The 16,765-nt window shown below is 39.2% G+C and overlaps 3 protein-coding genes across 5 annotated transcripts; all 3 read left to right on the top strand.

Moving 5' to 3' along the window:
* Positions 1-471: 471 nt before the first annotated feature.
* On the top strand, positions 472-5,153 carry pigs (phosphatidylinositol glycan anchor biosynthesis, class S). The gene is made up of 12 exons (XM_062433156.1): positions 472-490; positions 1,322-1,461; positions 1,565-1,676; positions 1,765-1,854; positions 1,951-2,042; positions 2,211-2,451; positions 2,566-2,708; positions 2,801-2,915; positions 3,019-3,164; positions 3,483-3,583; positions 3,667-3,877; positions 4,400-5,153. The coding sequence occupies exons 1-12, from the start codon at positions 472-474 to the stop codon at positions 4,676-4,678; spliced, it is 1,689 nt and encodes a 562-aa protein (XP_062289140.1). The 3' UTR covers positions 4,679-5,153.
* Positions 5,154-6,833: 1,680 nt separating this feature from the next.
* Positions 6,834-11,332, top strand: LOC133993844 (serine/arginine-rich splicing factor 1). Of its 2 annotated transcripts, XR_009927080.1 has the most exons (5): positions 6,834-7,329; positions 9,136-9,350; positions 9,436-9,608; positions 9,787-10,433; positions 10,776-11,332. XR_009927080.1 is itself a non-coding variant. In XM_062432943.1 (4 exons), exons 1-4 carry the CDS (start codon positions 7,145-7,147, stop codon positions 9,961-9,963), a joined length of 750 nt encoding a protein of 249 aa, XP_062288927.1. In that variant the 5' UTR covers positions 6,834-7,144; the 3' UTR covers positions 9,964-11,332. The 2 variants fall into 2 exon arrangements, 1 of the variants encoding a protein (XP_062288927.1); XM_062432943.1 differs by having other exon boundaries at positions 9,787-11,332.
* A 2,285-nt stretch (positions 11,333-13,617) lies between these two features.
* On the top strand, positions 13,618-15,806 carry dynll2b (dynein, light chain, LC8-type 2b). 2 transcript variants are annotated; one of them, XM_062432941.1, is made up of 3 exons: positions 13,618-13,705; positions 14,653-14,797; positions 14,898-15,805. In XM_062432941.1, exons 2-3 carry the CDS (start codon positions 14,666-14,668, stop codon positions 15,033-15,035), a joined length of 270 nt encoding a protein of 89 aa, XP_062288925.1. In that variant the 5' UTR covers positions 13,618-13,705; positions 14,653-14,665; the 3' UTR covers positions 15,036-15,805. The 2 variants fall into 2 exon arrangements, with proteins under 2 accessions (XP_062288925.1, XP_062288926.1); XM_062432942.1 differs by lacking the exon at positions 13,618-13,705 and having other exon boundaries at positions 14,657-14,797; positions 14,898-15,806.
* Positions 15,807-16,765: the final 959 nt, after the last annotated feature.

Raw genomic sequence — 16,765 nt, 5'->3', positions numbered from 1 at the left:
GCCCTTGTACTATTTCATTGCTCTTTGTAACATTGTTTCTGAAAGGCGCTAAATGAAGTTATTATCATATGTACAGGTCACCAGAAATGTGCAGGACATAACAAGTTTGGGATTATACTGGAAGTAGTCATTAGGACTTTGAGACACCGCATGGGGCGCTACTTATTTACGTTTCGCATTGTGTTGTGTGCGTTTAATATATTCATGCTGTGGGCCGACGGTGACGATAAGTAACAATGTTTCAAATCTCGAATGTAGGACGAAACAGATGAAACTATTCTACCGTGTTTGCTTCTGTGTGCTTAAATCTGAACTTTGTGCTTGATGGTTACTGTTTCTGCAGAACAGCGATCCCGTATTTGCGTCACTTTCCCACAGACTGCTGCACGGTTACGTCGAGCTACTGGACCACGTGACATGTGATTGGACGGTGTGTATTAACAAACGCACCCAATCACTTCATTGACAGAAATGGCTACCACGGAAGTGGGTGAGTAGATACACAGCTGCTTTTCTATAAAACATTTTTTCTCTGTGTTTATTTAAGTTAGCATTAGCAGCTAATGATAGTTTGATAAAGGATGTTTAATAAAGTCAGAGGTTGCTTAGCCACAGCGCAAGGCGGCAGTTTTCCTCCATGTTATGGCTGAAGCTAACATTAGCATGCAACATCACTGCAGGCACACCTGCTTCTGCTGTTTCACCATTAATTACAGCTTTATACAGTCTCAGAGATATTTAAATCCAACACACCGACTATGATACCAAAACTGGAACTCTGACATTACCGGACTACTAAAAATGTAAAGAGGGAGTATCTGTCTTTCTCAAATGGTGCATTAAAACCCTCTAGGTAGAGAGAAAAAGCATATTACCAGTTGTGTTGAATTCTCTCTAGCTTTAAAACTGAACCACGTCCTTTAACTGTCTCACTGTATACTCTAGGTAGGAGAACTTATAAACTGGTCAATCAATGTATTCAGGGCTAGACGTGTAAGACTTATAATGAGATAGTCATTATCAAATAATTAGACTACGTTAAAATCATTTCATTCAATATTGTCTGAAAATATCACTCATAATAAGCTATATGCTTACATCCAACTTCAATTTACATTAAAAGTGCAGCATCTTGTTTGGTTTTTCGTGGATGTAAACTGGAATGTTTTAATCAGAGGTGTCCTGGAGGGCATCACTGACATATGATCTTAGAGACTGATGAGGTTAAAAGTGACTTTGTTACACATGTGACCAACAATATGGTTTCCCCAAAAGGCTCATCTATCTTCTTTTTCTTTACATTTTTCTTTCATTCTTTCAGAGCGTAGACGTGGCCAGCTTGCTGCTCTGTCCATAGCAGCGGTGGTCATCATCGTGGGAGTCCCTCTGTGGTGGCGAACGACTGAAACGTACCGTGCCTGGCTGCCTGTCAGTCAGATACAAGAGTTGTCTAAGCTGCAGGTTTGTTTATGCTTCCATTAATTGCATGTCTGTCATCCTGTGGTCATTTTCTCTGTGTAATACCTTTTTTAAAATACCCTGCTTTGTCTTTTTTTTTTGGCAGCTACATTTGAGCGCTGATGTGGAGGTTGTGTTTGCACGTGGAACCGTGACGCCAGAGCAGCAGAAGAAGGTCCCACTGACACAGACGCAGGATGAGGAGCACATAGTAGATGGTGATTTATTAATGCTGTCTGTGACCTTTAAAATGACAAGAGATGAAGGCTGCAGAGTAATTCTTATCTCAAATATTTTAATTTCCAGAGGACACAGCTTTGAGGTACAGGTATGAGACACGGTATCGCACGGCTACAATCATGGAGGAGGACGCCCTGAACCAGCCCACTGCTGCAGGTAAGATGCTGTTTTTCTGTCAGATTCAAATGCTAACATGTTTTTTAAGTTAGGTCACAGTTAGTAATGTCTCTCTTTTTTTCTCTCCTGCTTCAGAGGCAGATCTTTCTCTACATACACTCAGTGAGAGTCCGTGTGGTTCTTTGGTTGTGTATGTGATCCCAGAGTCATCTACACTGCTGCTTGAGGTTAAAACTGTTTTGAAGAGTGTAGTTTTGCTTTTGTTAACTCCTTCCTATCCTTTATTTCCTTAATTTTTTACTTTTGTAAGTGTTGTATGTTCATTTATCTCACTCTGAATAAGTAGAATATAAAAAAATTTACCCAATACTGAACTCTATCTTCATGACTGTCAGGATACTGACGTATATGTCGGTCAGCGACGGACAGCCTTGCTGCGTATTGGTGCCCAGATGAGAGTCGGCAGGACGCTAGAGCAATTGTTGGCTCACCTGGAGCCTCGGATCCAGCAGGTGCTGCATGTGATGTCTTTTAGCCACACAGACATCACAGCTGCCCTCAGCGACCGAGTCCGTCTTAGCCCCGGCAACAAAGAGAGCATAGCCGACAGTATGAGAGCTTTTAAATCCAGCCCAGGTTGGTTCTTGTTTCAGCACAGACATAAACATGAGCAACTTAATTTATGTTCCAGTCAGTAACCTCTGTGGACACTTTCCTTCTGTTCTCTCGTCATTCTTTTCTTCTCTTTAGGTTATGAGATTACATTCAGTCTGTTGAACCCAGACCCAAAGTCACACCGGCTGTACTGGGACATAGAGGGTGCTGTGCAGACCTACATCCAACCTTTGCTTACAAAACTGTCTCCTGTGGCCAACTTTAGCATTGACTCTCAGGTACTGTGTGCGTGTGTGTGAATGTGAATTACGCACATCACAATGAAAAGCTGCTCCGCTACTGTATGTCAGCATACATGTTCTTCTTACAGACTTTGCACTATGCCATGCTCGGTGTCAACCCTCGCTTTGACAGCAGCCGTAACGCCTACACACTCATCGCTGACAGCCTTGCACATGTCATCAACCCTGTGGAGGCTAGACTGGGTAAAAGAAAATGAACAAATATTTGTAAAGGAGAAACATGGTATTATTTGTTCTGGTGTATTTATACTGTATATTTAATGTTTTTTTTGTATCTGATTTCCAGGCTCTAACGCTGCATCTTCCAACCCAGTGCTGAATTTTCTGCTGTACGTCCCAGATGCCCACCACTCACCCCTTTACATTCACGACCACAAGAAACAAGAAGTGCCTTCAAATGCGTTTCACTCTCCACGTTGGGGTGGAATCATGGTGAGATCATCTCAGGGCAACAGTGGGAAACAGTATACTAAATACTGATATTGATCATAGATTATTATAAATTATAATGCTTAATATATTATTAATAATGTGTTAGTTATGGTTCGGATCCAGCCACAGACTTATGCTGCATGTCATTCCCCTCTCTCTCTCCCTGTTTCCTGTCAGCCTCTCTGCCAGTTACTGTACTTGGCAAAATAAAGGCAAAAATAAAAATAAATCTCAGGAAAAAAAAGAATGTGTTAGTTATGCTCTGATTGTGCACTCTAATGTATTGAGTTGGGTACTGATTTAAAAAATGTTTTATAGGTCTATAATGTTGATGGATTCTATGGACCAGAAGCTGTGTTCCCTGTTGACATCAACATTAATATGGCCAAAGTCATGGGAGTCTTCCTTGCACAGCTACGGTAAGTGGGCACCTACAGTATATTGCAGCTTTTCCTGTAGATAGCTACAGAAATGTTAACATTCCTGTACCATGTCTGGTCAGACTGCTGCTCGGGGTTCAGTCGTCTACCCCTCCCCCAGGCTTTGTGGTTGCACCGTGTGGTAGTACAGGACTGGCTGATTGGGAGCTGGACCGCCTCATGTGGAGTCGGAGTGTGGAAAACGTAGCAACGGCAACCACCACCATCACCTCTCTGGCGCAGCTGCTGGACCAGATAGGCAACATTGTTATCAATGACAACATTGCTGAACAGGTAAGATGCAGACACATCTGCATTAATCTGATGGATTCTGTGTTGCTTATTTGTGTGTGTATACATAAGTGTAAGTGTGTGTAAAAAGCATTCAGTACTTTATAAAATCATGTGCTGTAGTGTATTTATGCTCCATGATCTGATCTTGCGATGAGGGACAATCTTGGCATCAGTGATATTAAAAAAAAAAACTTCCTTTACCTTCAAAGGGGTTTTGTGTCACTGCAAATACAGTTTCTTAGAAAATATTGCAATAAAACATTAAATTCCATTACAGACTCAGATCTTACATTCAAAAATCAAGTGTGAATGTACATATCTTTCCATGTTGGTCTCATTTGAGTGGTATCTTATCCACAAACTAGTTTGACAATCATAATAAGAAAATGTGAATCATGTACACAAAACAGTGTTAACTGATATTTGAATGCACAAATACAGTAAGTTTTATTCATACAACTCAGTTTTTGTCACTTCATCACTTGAATCTAACTTGTGGTTGTTGTTGTTGTTGTCACTCAGGTGTCCAGTGCTCTCACATCACTGCAGCTGGCTGTGGCTGAGTTGGAGGCCGGGAACCTCGGCTTTGCTCTGCAGTACAGTAAAGAGGCCATCTTGGCATCAGAGAGAGCCTTCTTCGACCCTTCTCTCCTCCACCTCCTCTACTTTCCCGATGACCAGAAGTTTGCCATCTACATACCTCTCTTCCTGCCCATGTGTGTGCCTATTCTGCTGTCACTGCTCAAAATAGTGTCTGAGGCAAGACAGAAACGCAGAGAAAAGCAAGCCAAGAAGGACTAAGAGACACAAGATGGGACGAATATAAGGTCTGAACACAAATGGCATAATGAATAAATGTTTATGTCAGTGGCCTTGACATTTAGGTACAGAGGTAGGCATGAAGAAATGTTCATATGGAGCACTGAGGTGTGGGTTTCACAAATTAGTTGAGTATTATACTTTTTGTTTCATGTGAAGAATCGTGTTTATTATTGTGAAGATTTTAAGGAATGACTGCTGTGACTGTCAAACACTGTACAGTTTAAAGCTTGGATTGTTATAAATGTGTTTTTATATTTGAATTCAACTTTCTAAGTTATTAACAAATAAACAAATAAACTCACAGCTAGAGTTCTATCTGTTTTTTTTGTTTGTTTGTTTTTTTGACAGTTATTAGATTTTATATGAATATCAAATACATTCGGGAGACACATCTGTCTAAAGCGTCATACACTAAGTTTAGTCCAAGTTGAGCATTTAAGTTTGTTCCTAACATTGGAAATTCAACACGAAGTCCACTTAGTAGCATTTTACAGAGCTTTCAATTGCCTCTCACTGTTTAACAGCAGACTTGATTGGGGTTAAGTTATTCAGTGTGTAGTTTGTCATGCTACACAAACTAAGGCACTGACTATGTTGTGTTTTTTCACCTGGGTCATTGACTGACCCTGAATGTAGCATGAGCAATCTGATCCCAATGCATCATCAATGTCTTTTTAAATATATTGACATGTATTTGTGTTAAATGTGTAAAGGGCCAAAGAGGACGATGTGGATGGAACACCACACACATACAGCTAACAAAACAATTTCACTCCAAATCCCATTTTATCTCTTCTGGAGCTGTCTATCATTACACATGATTAATGATTATAAGCTTCAGAGCAGTTCCTAAATGGACTGCGGGGTAGGCTTATTTTGTCATTTTGAGCAAAACTGCATTTAAAAGTTTGTCTGAAGCTAATATGATATAGTCTGAGATAGTAATATCAAGTGGATATCTGCCACATTTACAGACTTTTTAGCATCAAATCCCCCCTTTGTTGAGCTGCAGTGGATGCATAATAACAAAAAGAGGAATTTTGGCACTAAAGAGACTAACATCAAAACATATCTACTTCCACATTAAAACTGATAAAATAATAGAGATTAAATAAAAGTACTGAGATGTACTATTGTTATTATTACACATGCAATATCTGATTATCTTTTTTTTAAGATTTATTTTTGGGTTTTCCATGTCTTTATTTGAGTAAGTAACTGGAAGAGAGGCCAACAGGAATCAGGGAAGGGAATGACCTGCAGCATAGGTCCCTGGATGGATTCGAAACCAGGGACACTGCGATTATGTCGCATGTGCTCTAACCACTCGACCACCAGGGCACTCATAGCTTGTTTTGTTTGTTGTGTGTTTTGTTTTTGTCTTAATTACTTTTTTCTGATTTACCTTTCCCTCTTACAATTCGTTTTGGCTGTATTCCTTAATGGACCTCTCATTAAATATACAAGTCTGTCTGTATTTATTGTGGTGTGTCTCACCTTGTCTCACTTTGTCATGCCTTGTATGTCCTGTCTATCACATATTCATTTCCAATAAAAAAAAAAAGATATCTGCTTGATATGACTAATTTGGATGGCTGAAGCTTCATATTAGCTTCAGATAAGCTTGTAAATACATTTTTGCACAGAAAGAGGCTTGCTGTGGATTTTCACTAACATTGTAAGTGCAAGTGATCTTCTAATGGTCAGTATGAACTATCAAAGCCCATTTCTGTCAATGTGATGAAAGGAAATGGATCCACATAGATAGATATCTCAAAATAATGACTTATCTCAAAATATTGACTTAGTATCGCAAAAAATAATGACTCAGTATTTCATAATAATGAGAATCTACCTCAAAATATTGACTTATATTATGACATTAGTATCCCATTTTTTAGATTACTAGGTAATTATTTTAAGATAATAAGTCATTATTTTGAGATAGTTTATCATTATATTGACTTACACAATCTTTTTTTATCACATTGGTGGAAATGGGCATTGATACATAATGAACAGGAGGAATGATTACAGCTAGAAGAAAAAAAGGTTTAAATGTTAATTTGGGTACCTGACTGTTTTCAGACATTGTGAACTCACCCTGCATAGCTCCTGTGCAGCAGGTGGCGCTGTGAGCGGCTTTAAAGTCATGTTACACTCAGCTCATCCTCATTGAAGAAGAGCACGTCGCTACTTGAATGATTTGACCAGCTTGTAAGTGTTAGCTGCGATTAACTCGACTGTTTCAGAGATCCACCCTTAGGGATTTCAACTCAAATTTAGACGACACTGTAACTAAACATTTAACTTGTCGCTTTATACGATAGCTGGGGGTGTTTCTTTACTGTTTGTTCGTCAGGAGATTTGTTAGCTCGCCTGCTAACTTCCTTGAACTGCTAAGCTAAGCTAAGTGTGCGTGTAGCTTTGTGTTTGATAGCCAACATGTCTGTTGTCCGAGGACCAGCGGGGAGCAACGATTGTCGGATATATGTGGGGAATCTCCCTCCTGATATTCGCTCAAAAGACGTCGAAGATCTGTTTTACAAGTACGGAGCCATTCGTGATATCGACCTGAAGAACCGGAGAGGAGGACCTCCGTTTGCCTTCGTGCAGTTCGAGGACCCGAGGTGAGCTGCTCCACCACGCCTCGGTGTTATCTCCACACGGTCACCCAAACCTTTTTCAAAAGATACACATTTATATTACTCATATATATTGATAGGGCTCTCGGGTGAGAATTTATAAAGTGTAACCTGCAGTAAAGTCTGGCTCCATGAAGGTTACAGTGACCACGTTTCATTTTACTTGGAGGGGGTCGGTTTTGGCGCTAATGTATTGTTTTCCGTTCACAGGAGTGTAATATTTGGTTTACTCTACCCCTAGCAGACTGGTGCTGTGCTGCAAGCTCTCAAAGCATTTGTAGCTAAAACCCAGGTGGAAAACGAGATTAAAATAAATTTTGTACATATATCCATGTCAAAAACTACATATTTACTGCAGTAGCTTTAATGGGAAATGAACATTTAAACATGTATTTCTTTGTTCTTCATTCTGATGCTGTAGACTGGGTGACTCTTTGTTCATACAAAGACTATTAATAACATTTTTGACTGCACACTTTTTTTAGTGTATCAAGACCCTCAGCTGTAGTCTGGTACACTATTGTTAATTCTGTTCAATCAGCCATCAAGAAACTGCAACTCTCCTTTTGCGCATTAAAACATTAATTCACTAATTTTGATGGAGGTAAGTTGTACTCTGACTAACGACCACTTTGGTGATGAAGATGACTTCACAAGGTTCCAGTTGGTCTTACTTGAACATATGAAGTTTATTCAGCACACAAGTATCTGATACATCAGAGAAGGTTTTGGTACAGTGCACGCATGGTCACAAACGCCAAAAATCTGAAGAATATAAATTATGCTCACTTCTCATAAAGAAACTCCAGTCACGTCGATTTGGGGGGGCGACAAATGGTGATAGCACAGGTCAGGATGCTCTTTTATTACAATAATAAGAACATCTGTTGTTTACAGTCCAAGGCTGCCACCTTATCACCTTTCTTGGCGCCAGGGCAAGATACATGATGTCGGAAGAGCAACTGGGTCAGGGAGAGGACACACTGTTTATTAGTGCAGATCTCTCTAACTAACATACTGGTTCTCTATTCATTATGCCAGCTGTAGGAGCACAGGAAGGGTGCAGGACATAAATTGCACAGATGTACTTGTTTTCTTTTCTACCACAAATCTTAAACTGATGAAAACAAATAGAACAAAACTCACGGTTCATATCTCGCATTGTGAACTGAAACTGAATACTCTCGTACCTCTTGGACACTTCAGGGATATTGTTGATATCCTCCGAAGAACTAACTGTTTAACGTGATTTAGTATGTTTGTACTTTCCATGGTGTATTTTCTGCATCATTGTCATTGAGTGTCAACCTCAGTGATTTCTCTGAGAATCTCAAATAAATGAAATTAATAGATAATTCAGTAAATTTATAGTTTCCACAAAAAAAAGACATTTATAGAAATAAAGGTCTTCCCAAATCAGTCAGTAGTAACACAATGAAGAGAGGAGAGGAGGCATTGACGTCAGAAGAGGGAGATAATTTAGTACGCTCAACATGTGCCCAAATTACAGGCAAGCCTGAAAGTGCCTACTTGAAAGGCCATTCAGTCCAAGTCTTTTGTGGTCTTTGTTTCATCAAGTGCCTGTGCAATATACTGAGCATGTTAAATTCTCTCATTTCTATGTATACAAGCTTAAATATTTTGGGGTATTTTCCACTTCAGATTTCCATCTACAGGACAAAAACTAACTGAGCAAGATGCATTTTTTTAGCTGTACTTTCATCACAAAAGGCTGTCAGTTCCTGGACAAGTGAAGCTGGAAAGATGATTGATAACTGTTGTATTTCACAGGGATGCTGAGGATGCTGTTTACGGGCGTGATGGTTATGACTACGATGGATACCGCCTCCGTGTTGAGTTCCCTCGAAGTGGAAGAGGAGGAGGAGGAGGTGGTGGTGGTGGTGGTGGAGGTGGCGGTGGCGGCGGTGGCGGAGCACAGGGAGGACCCCCGAGGGGGAGGTATGGTCCCCCATCTCGACGCTCGGAGCACAGGGTTGTAGTTTCAGGTGGGTGTTCCTCTGGCTGGAGGTTATCTTTTTACCTTAAGTGTATAAGTTGAATTAGAGTCTTACGCCACCTTTTTCCTGTCAGGTCTTCCTCCCAGTGGAAGCTGGCAGGACCTGAAGGATCACATGCGAGAGGCGGGCGATGTGTGTTACGCTGACGTGAATCGTGACGGCACTGGAGTGGTGGAGTTTGTACGCAAAGAAGACATGACCTACGCTGTCCGCAAACTGGACAACACCAAGTTTCGTTCTCATGAGGTATGTAAAGGATTATAATATTTGGATGAAAAAAAAACAATTTAAATATTTTGTAACTCATCTGAGCATGCTAAATGCAGTTCTGAGTGATGATGTATCACCAAAAACATCTATTTCTCATTTAGCAACTTAAAAATGGGATTTTTTTAGTAATGTGTGTGTGTGTCTGTCTGTCTAGGGAGAGACGGCCTACATTCGTGTGAAGATGGACGGTCCTCGCAGCCCCAGCTACGGTCGCTCCCGCAGTCGTAGCCGAAGCAAAAGCAGATCGCGCAGCTACTCTCCCCGTCGCAGCAGAGGTTCTCCGCGTTACTCTCCCCGGCGTTCCCGCTCCCGCTCCCGCTCTCGCACCTAGATTCACCCCGACCTTAACTTCAGCAGTGGTGTACCTCGGAGCCGCAGAGGAAATCTTCACGTCACATAACAAACCCTGTACACTCACCACTGAGCGTCTCACGTGTTACCTGTTTACAGTCTCTTTGTGTCGTCTCTTTTCCTCCATTTTTGGTTGCAGTTTTCATTTTTGCACACCAGATCAGTCTGGTCTGTGTACATGGCCTCGTTTCTTTTTCTCCCTTCTTCTCATCATCATCATTTTCCTGCTAACCATCTCTCCCTCTTTTCTACACCTTTTCTTCAGCTGTTTGTCCTTATTGTATGCTTTCATTTGGAAAGATTCTACTTCTTTAAAGCATATACTACTGTACTTTGACCTTCTTGTGTGTCTCTCTATAGAGTTCAAAGGAACAGGATAGGATGGGAACAGAGGAAACAGTTCATATTAAGATTAACAGGAGGAGGAGGAGTCAAATATGGCACCCAATGGTATGATGGCTGTGCAGTGTTTTATATACACTTGACAATGGAGTGCCATTGTTGAATGTTTTCAGTAGTAATAACTTCTGTATACTACTCTGTCTTTGGAGACCCAAAGCTTGTGCTTTGCTTATCTCTCAGTATCCAAAGTAAATCTTAGTTTTTTTGGTTTTTGGTTTTGGTTTTTTGGATTTGGTTTTGTTTTATTGGAATTTAATGTAGATGGTGTCCCTTGTTTTTCTCAAAGTGAACTCCCTCGTAGATGCATTTAATGACAGATTATTTTTTTTAAATTTTGAAGGTGTGATTCTAACTTGCCTCCTTCTCTTTGGTTCTGCTGGTATTCTGAAGGTTTGGACTGGGCTCATTGTCTCCCCATTCCGGAGCTGGATCAGGATCAGATCAGGATTAGGATTTAGGCGTCAGGATGGATACATGGAGCAGGAGCACGGGAGCATTTTACCGGGAGGGGGATCCCGAACCCGGCTCTGTCCACATAACCCCATCAAACCGGAAACTAAACTAAAGCTAAATTGGCATTCAGATAATCCAAATTATTTTTTCCATTTTGTGTGGGACCTCAGAGACACGATTACTGATGGCACCGCGATAATTTTTGTTTTTTTAAAATGTATTAAAAAAAAAAAGAAAGAAAGAAGAGCAGAGCTTGGATCTAAACCAGGAGGAGGGCTGGGAGGTGCAGGATGGATCCACACGCATAAGGAGAGTGGTAAATAGTGGGCAACCTGTAACAGTGGACGAGGGAGGGAGGGCGGGAATGTTACCTTAATGTGGTTTGTATCATTTTCTTAGGTCAGTCTTTTCCTGAGGAGATCATTTCTGATTTTCTTAAGTATAATCTTCAGTATCGTAAAGCTTTATTCTCTTTTAATAAAACTTTAACATAGGTTAATTGTTTGTGTTTTTCTTTATGGTCATTTTTCTTTGGGTTTATAAAAAAGGGTTGGGCACAAACATGGAACACGTACACATGCACAACACATTCAGTTATAGTTGCAATATTGGGGTCTTCTCATTTAGTCTGGATATAAGAAGTTATTTTTGGAGGACTTGATGCCTGCAAATGCTCATTGATTTCAGGTTTTCATTTTTGCTAAACCTGACTTATCAGGTCAAAACACCTACTTAGTATAGCGTGTCTGGCTCCTTCAGATCGTGCCTCAGCCTTTCAAAGTGCAACGTTATAATGAAGTGAACTGCATACAGCAGAAGATAAGTAACGCAAAAGATGATTCACAGGTTTCATACACAGTGCTACTTCAGATAACATGATGCTTAATATTCCACGTATGACTGGGATGGATGGATGGATCAGTGAGTGTTCATCAGTATTTATCTTGGTATTAATCTAGAGCTGCAACAATTAAATTAACAAACTTCCGAATCTTAAATTAAAAAAACATGTTTTTAACAAGAACATTTCAGTATTCTCTCATAGCTTTTCAAATGTGGATATTTTCTGGTATCTTTAGTCCTCTATGATAAACTAAATAGCTTTGTTTTGTGGACTGTTGGTCATACACAAAAATTATTGGAAAGACCGTAGGAAACATTTTTTCACCATTATGTCCCCTACATATGTTTTTAAACAGGGAAACTTTTGTCATCCACAAGTCCCACTACAGTCAAGAATGTGTTTTTCTTCTTGCTCCTACAGCTGGATGTTTGTGAAGAATTTGACATTAGAAGGCTGTTTCCATTTTCATCTGCTGAAAATGAAAAGTATCTCTGAGGAGTCAAGAGCATGATTTGTGACATCACAAATAGTTAAGTTCATTCAATCTGCAGATGTGGAAATTTGAAACCACTACATATACTAAATGGACTAAACTGTATCAAACATTATTTAAGTATTTTATATACATTGTAAAACTTGACTGGAGGGGATCTTTAATAGAAAACTTAATGGCATCACCACCAACAATATGTTGATCCATTTATGTCAGACTGTTTCAGCACCATGGAGAGAGACACAGACTGAATCTGTCTGAATGCTTCAACTAGAGCTGCAACTAATAATTATGTTCATTATTGATTAATCTGTCAATTACTCTCAATTAATTGATTAGTTGTTTGGTCCTGAAAATGGTGAAAAAATGGCGATCACTGTTTCCCAGAGCACGAGGTTACTTCTTCAAATTTGTCCACATCAGTCTACAATCCAAAGATACTCACTTTACCATGACAGAAGAAGAAGATATTCACATTTGAGACCATTTTTTCTTTAAAAATTAGTCAAATTGTTCAGGTGATAATAAAAATATTTGTCATTTAGTTTAATAGCTGGCAATTAATCAACTAATTGGCAGTGGTCTATGCTGAGTGTTACTGAACGTTTTCAGCTGTTTTTCTATATTTGCTGTACTGTGCTGCATTCTCCCATTATATTAATATAAACAGCAGCAGAGTATATGTGTATTTATTTAATTTACTTTACTTTTTTAATTAAGAGAATACAAAACCAGAATGAGGGCTTGGAGATGCAGGATGGATGGCTCTACTCACACAAGGAGAGTGGTCAGCCAGGAACAGTGGATGAGGGAGGGAAGAGGGAGGATTGGGCAAAGGCAGGGTTTATCTTTTTCTCATAGTTTGGTCTTTTGCTGCAGAAGAAGAAACTGCAGAGTTTCGTTTTTCTAAGTACAATCTCCAATATCTTGAAAAGTCTAATTTATAGTTTACTATCATAATGTTTGATTTTCTTTGTATCTATTGTTGCACGTGTGACATGTATGTAGGTATTACACGAGCACACAAGCAGCTTTAGAAAGGATTTCATTACACTGAAGGTAAATTGTGGAATTTGCTGGTATTGTATTAGGCTAAACTTCAATTCATGTCCTCAGTGAGTTCAATTTATACCAATTCTTCAAAATCAGCTAGAAATGCAGTGTGTGACTATCTCCTCTGTGAGTCTAATCTACATCTGAATGTGTTGCAATCCCTTCCAAATGTGCAGATCAATATTATCGATCCACCCGATCACCTGGATCAATCACGCCCTTGTGGGGGAGGGAAGGGGGCGGAGGGATAGGGTTGGATGAAAATGGTGCATTCTGGGTGGAAATAAGATGCAGCCAGGGACCGCAAGTAAAAAACGCCGTGAGCCGGATGCAGGCTTCACTGCAACCAATCAGATTGCGGATGTGACGTGAAGGGCGGGGCGGAGACGCACGTTTTTCCTTCCATTAAACCCACCGGAGGACTGTGCAGCTCCACGTTACGCACACCTTTAAATACTAAATCAAAGCAGAGACACGGTAAGACTTTATTGCATTGTATGACAGTGTGAATCGGTGTGTTTGTAGCTAATGAAACCTCTGCCTGGTCAGCAGGTGAGAGTGAATACTGATGTTTCTGCTGGCTGCATGCTAACCTCCTGTGTTTGTCCTGCCAGGCTGTGACCGCTCCTTTACTTTGTTCCCAAACGTCACCATTAAATACTGAGAATGAGAATACTATTATACAAGGAATAACTACTCTTATGTGTCTTAAAAAATCAGCCGAAATAGTTGAATATTGCCTCACAAGCAGCATTAATACAAAGTTAGTGCAGGTGCACCCTGTGACGTCAGGTCATGGCAAACCTTTTAAAGGACAGCTGCACAATTTTTCAAGTCTATCTTAAAACAACGGTCATGAACCTAAATGAACTTGAAAGACGTTTTTCTTTCTGTAATAATCCCCCCTGTTCATACTGACTTTATTTAAAGCTTTGTGTGAAGATAATATGATGCTTCAGTGGTCTGAGTTAGTCAAATAAAGTGGATATCTTCCACACCTTCAGTCTTTTTAGTATAAAATAAATAAAAAAAATCTGTCAACAGAAACATGGAATTAGGCTCTAAAACGACAAATGTTGAAAGATACTGACTTGCTGATTAATTTGGACCACTGAAGTGTCATCAGCTTCAAATAAGTTTAAGGTTTAACTTAAATACATCTTTGCACAGAAGGCTGCAGATTGCATTGAAAGTGTATTATGAAGGATCCTCTCGTGGTATGAACAGGAGGAATCAATACAGCAAGAAAAACATGTCAGTTGTCATTTGGGCACCTGAGAATAGGTGACCCTCATTTAAAAAAACAAACATTTTTAAATGATGTACTGTCAACTTGCAAATAGAACTGTAAATCCACACCTGAGGGGAGGATTAAGGTTTTTCCTCAGTTATTCAAGTAACCTTTTTCTTTTTGTCCTGAGCAGTCAAAACGCCAAAATGTCTGACAAGAAGGCCGTGATAAAGAATGCAGACATGTCTGATGAGATGCAGCAGGATGCAGTGGACTGCGCCATGCAAGCTATGGAGAAGTACAACATCGAGAAGGATATTGCTGCCTATGTCAAAAAGGTGCTCAGGTCAACATTAAAGGAGCAGAACATGCATTTATTGAAAACCTGTTAATGTCCTCTCAGCTGTGATGTGCTAATCAATGTTGTCTCCCCTGCAGGAGTTTGACAAGAAGTATAACCCGACATGGCACTGCATTGTCGGGAGGAACTTTGGCAGCTACGTGACACACGAGACGAAGCATTTCATCTACTTCTACTTAGGCCAAGTGGCTATTCTACTCTTTAAGTCGGGCTGAAATCAAACATGCCCTCCTAAAACAACTTTTAATTCAGCCCATAATACTTCTGTGCCACGCTGTACATTTGCTACCGCCTCTCTGCAGACATGCCTACCTCCTGAGTTCCTGCTTGCTTCAGTTTATTTATTTTTGCCACCTACAATAATACCACCATCAGTGGATGACACTTTGTTCATGTCTGGACTTCATCATGTATGGGGCTGTTCATAGAAAACGCCCATTAAAAGTACTTATCTGCAAATCTCTCACCGTGACTCATAATTTGCGGATATTATTTTGCTGTGCATTGACGCATGGACGTTTTGTACATTAGTTCATTTGAATATGTTGTATAAATAACTTTACATGGAATTAAAATGAGCAACAGAAAGTTTTTGTTGAAATGCCTTTAATTTTTCAGTGTTGACTGAGATAGAATTTAAAAAATGCTAAGACTGTTGCTTACACTTAATAAAGAATACATGCTAAGAGACTTCAGGTTTTGTACATGCTTGAACATTCCTGTTTTCACTTCAGTTGTAAATATTTACTATGTTACTGCTGTATATCTCTGGAATGTAACTTATTGTGCTGTTTGGTATTGTGATATTTTCAACATGTTGAGCACAAAAACAACATTGAGACAGTAAATTGGTCCAAAATGTGTATAGTGTGTCTTGAGCTTGCTTCAGTTGCTTGTACTGTATAATCAGATCTGTCATAACATTTTGTTGGGCTGTCTGTTGTCTATTCTGATCATATTGTGAAATACAATACAAAATGTTGTTTTCTGAGGCTACAAACAAGTCAGAATGATTTCTTAAATACTCCAAAATAACCACTTCCAGATTCAGAGGATTTGGTGTCTGGGTTTGTGTCCACACAACAAAAAATGCTGAGAAACAGGAGGCTTACTCACTCATACTTCTATTTTGTATTTATTTTATTTTAAAAGGATTTTAACTACGTTGAAGCTTGGTCAAAATATGGGGCAATAAACTACTTACTAGTATATTAAGTGATCAGAATTAAATCCCTGTTGACCAGATAAAACATTAAAATGCTGATTTACTGCATCAGTAATTATAAAACAGCTTTAAGTTTTCAGGCACCATGCCTGATTTCAGACAAAGCAGTTTAAAGTTCATATAATAATGTAATGTAATACTTTACACACTGGACAACTTTTCATGCTCAAATCTTTTCTTGCTTAATCCCTATAAAAAATACAATATTTTCCTATATGTGGATTAGAATGTAGGACTTTGACTTGCAATGTAGTATTTTCACCATGTGGTATTATTATTAAAGGGTTGGGTACCTATTCTATCCGTCTCTAATCATAATAAAATCTACCAGACTAAACTCTGAAAGTTACTCATAATCCTATGCTACAAACTAATGCAAAAGAAAAATAATCATACTAATTATTATCAATAATAAAGAAAATTATTTCAATAATGAACATAGGCTATGTACAATATTTACTGTAGTTGACATTTGTAATGAGGTATAATGAACAAAAACCCCTATAGGCTTGATAAAGTGGATTTGTTTATTATAATCATCATTATTACAATAGATAGGAAATTGTTGGTTCAATACAGTATTAGCAGTATTTAGCAGTTCGTTTTTTACCCCTCATATTTATTATTTATTTTTATTTTATTTATTTTTGTTGTTTTTTTAATGGTTTTATCTGCTGCTCCCATGAATGCCACATACCGGTCCAGTAGGCGACAGTATTT

The sequence above is a fragment of the Scomber scombrus genome, chromosome 14 (assembly GCF_963691925.1).
Source record: "Scomber scombrus chromosome 14, fScoSco1.1, whole genome shotgun sequence".
In the NCBI taxonomy this organism is placed as follows: Eukaryota; Metazoa; Chordata; class Actinopteri; order Scombriformes; family Scombridae; genus Scomber; species Scomber scombrus.
This window is presented reverse-complemented; position numbering and strand designations above follow the sequence as displayed.

What these genes read in the sequence shown, in the direction of transcription:
- LOC133993844 (XM_062432943.1), top strand. Translation starts at nt 7,145, where the DNA reads ATGTCTGTTGTCCGAGGACCAGCGGGGAGCAACGATTGTCGGATATAT. An exon ending in GCACAGGGTTGTAGTTTCAG is followed by an intron (nt 9,351 to 9,435) that starts GTGGGTGTTCCT and finishes TTTTCCTGTCAG; the next exon opens with GTCTTCCTCCCAGTGGAAGC. An exon ending in CCAAGTTTCGTTCTCATGAG is followed by an intron (nt 9,609 to 9,786) that starts GTATGTAAAGGA and finishes CTGTCTGTCTAG; the next exon opens with GGAGAGACGGCCTACATTCG.
- pigs (XM_062433156.1), top strand. An exon ending in TGAGGAGCACATAGTAGATG is followed by an intron (nt 1,677 to 1,764) that starts GTGATTTATTAA and finishes TTTAATTTCCAG; the next exon opens with AGGACACAGCTTTGAGGTAC. An exon ending in CACGTTGGGGTGGAATCATG is followed by an intron (nt 3,165 to 3,482) that starts GTGAGATCATCT and finishes AATGTTTTATAG; the next exon opens with GTCTATAATGTTGATGGATT.
- dynll2b (XM_062432942.1), top strand. Translation starts at nt 14,666, where the DNA reads ATGTCTGACAAGAAGGCCGTGATAAAGAATGCAGACATGTCTGATGAG. An exon ending in TTGCTGCCTATGTCAAAAAG is followed by an intron (nt 14,798 to 14,897) that starts GTGCTCAGGTCA and finishes TCTCCCCTGCAG; the next exon opens with GAGTTTGACAAGAAGTATAA.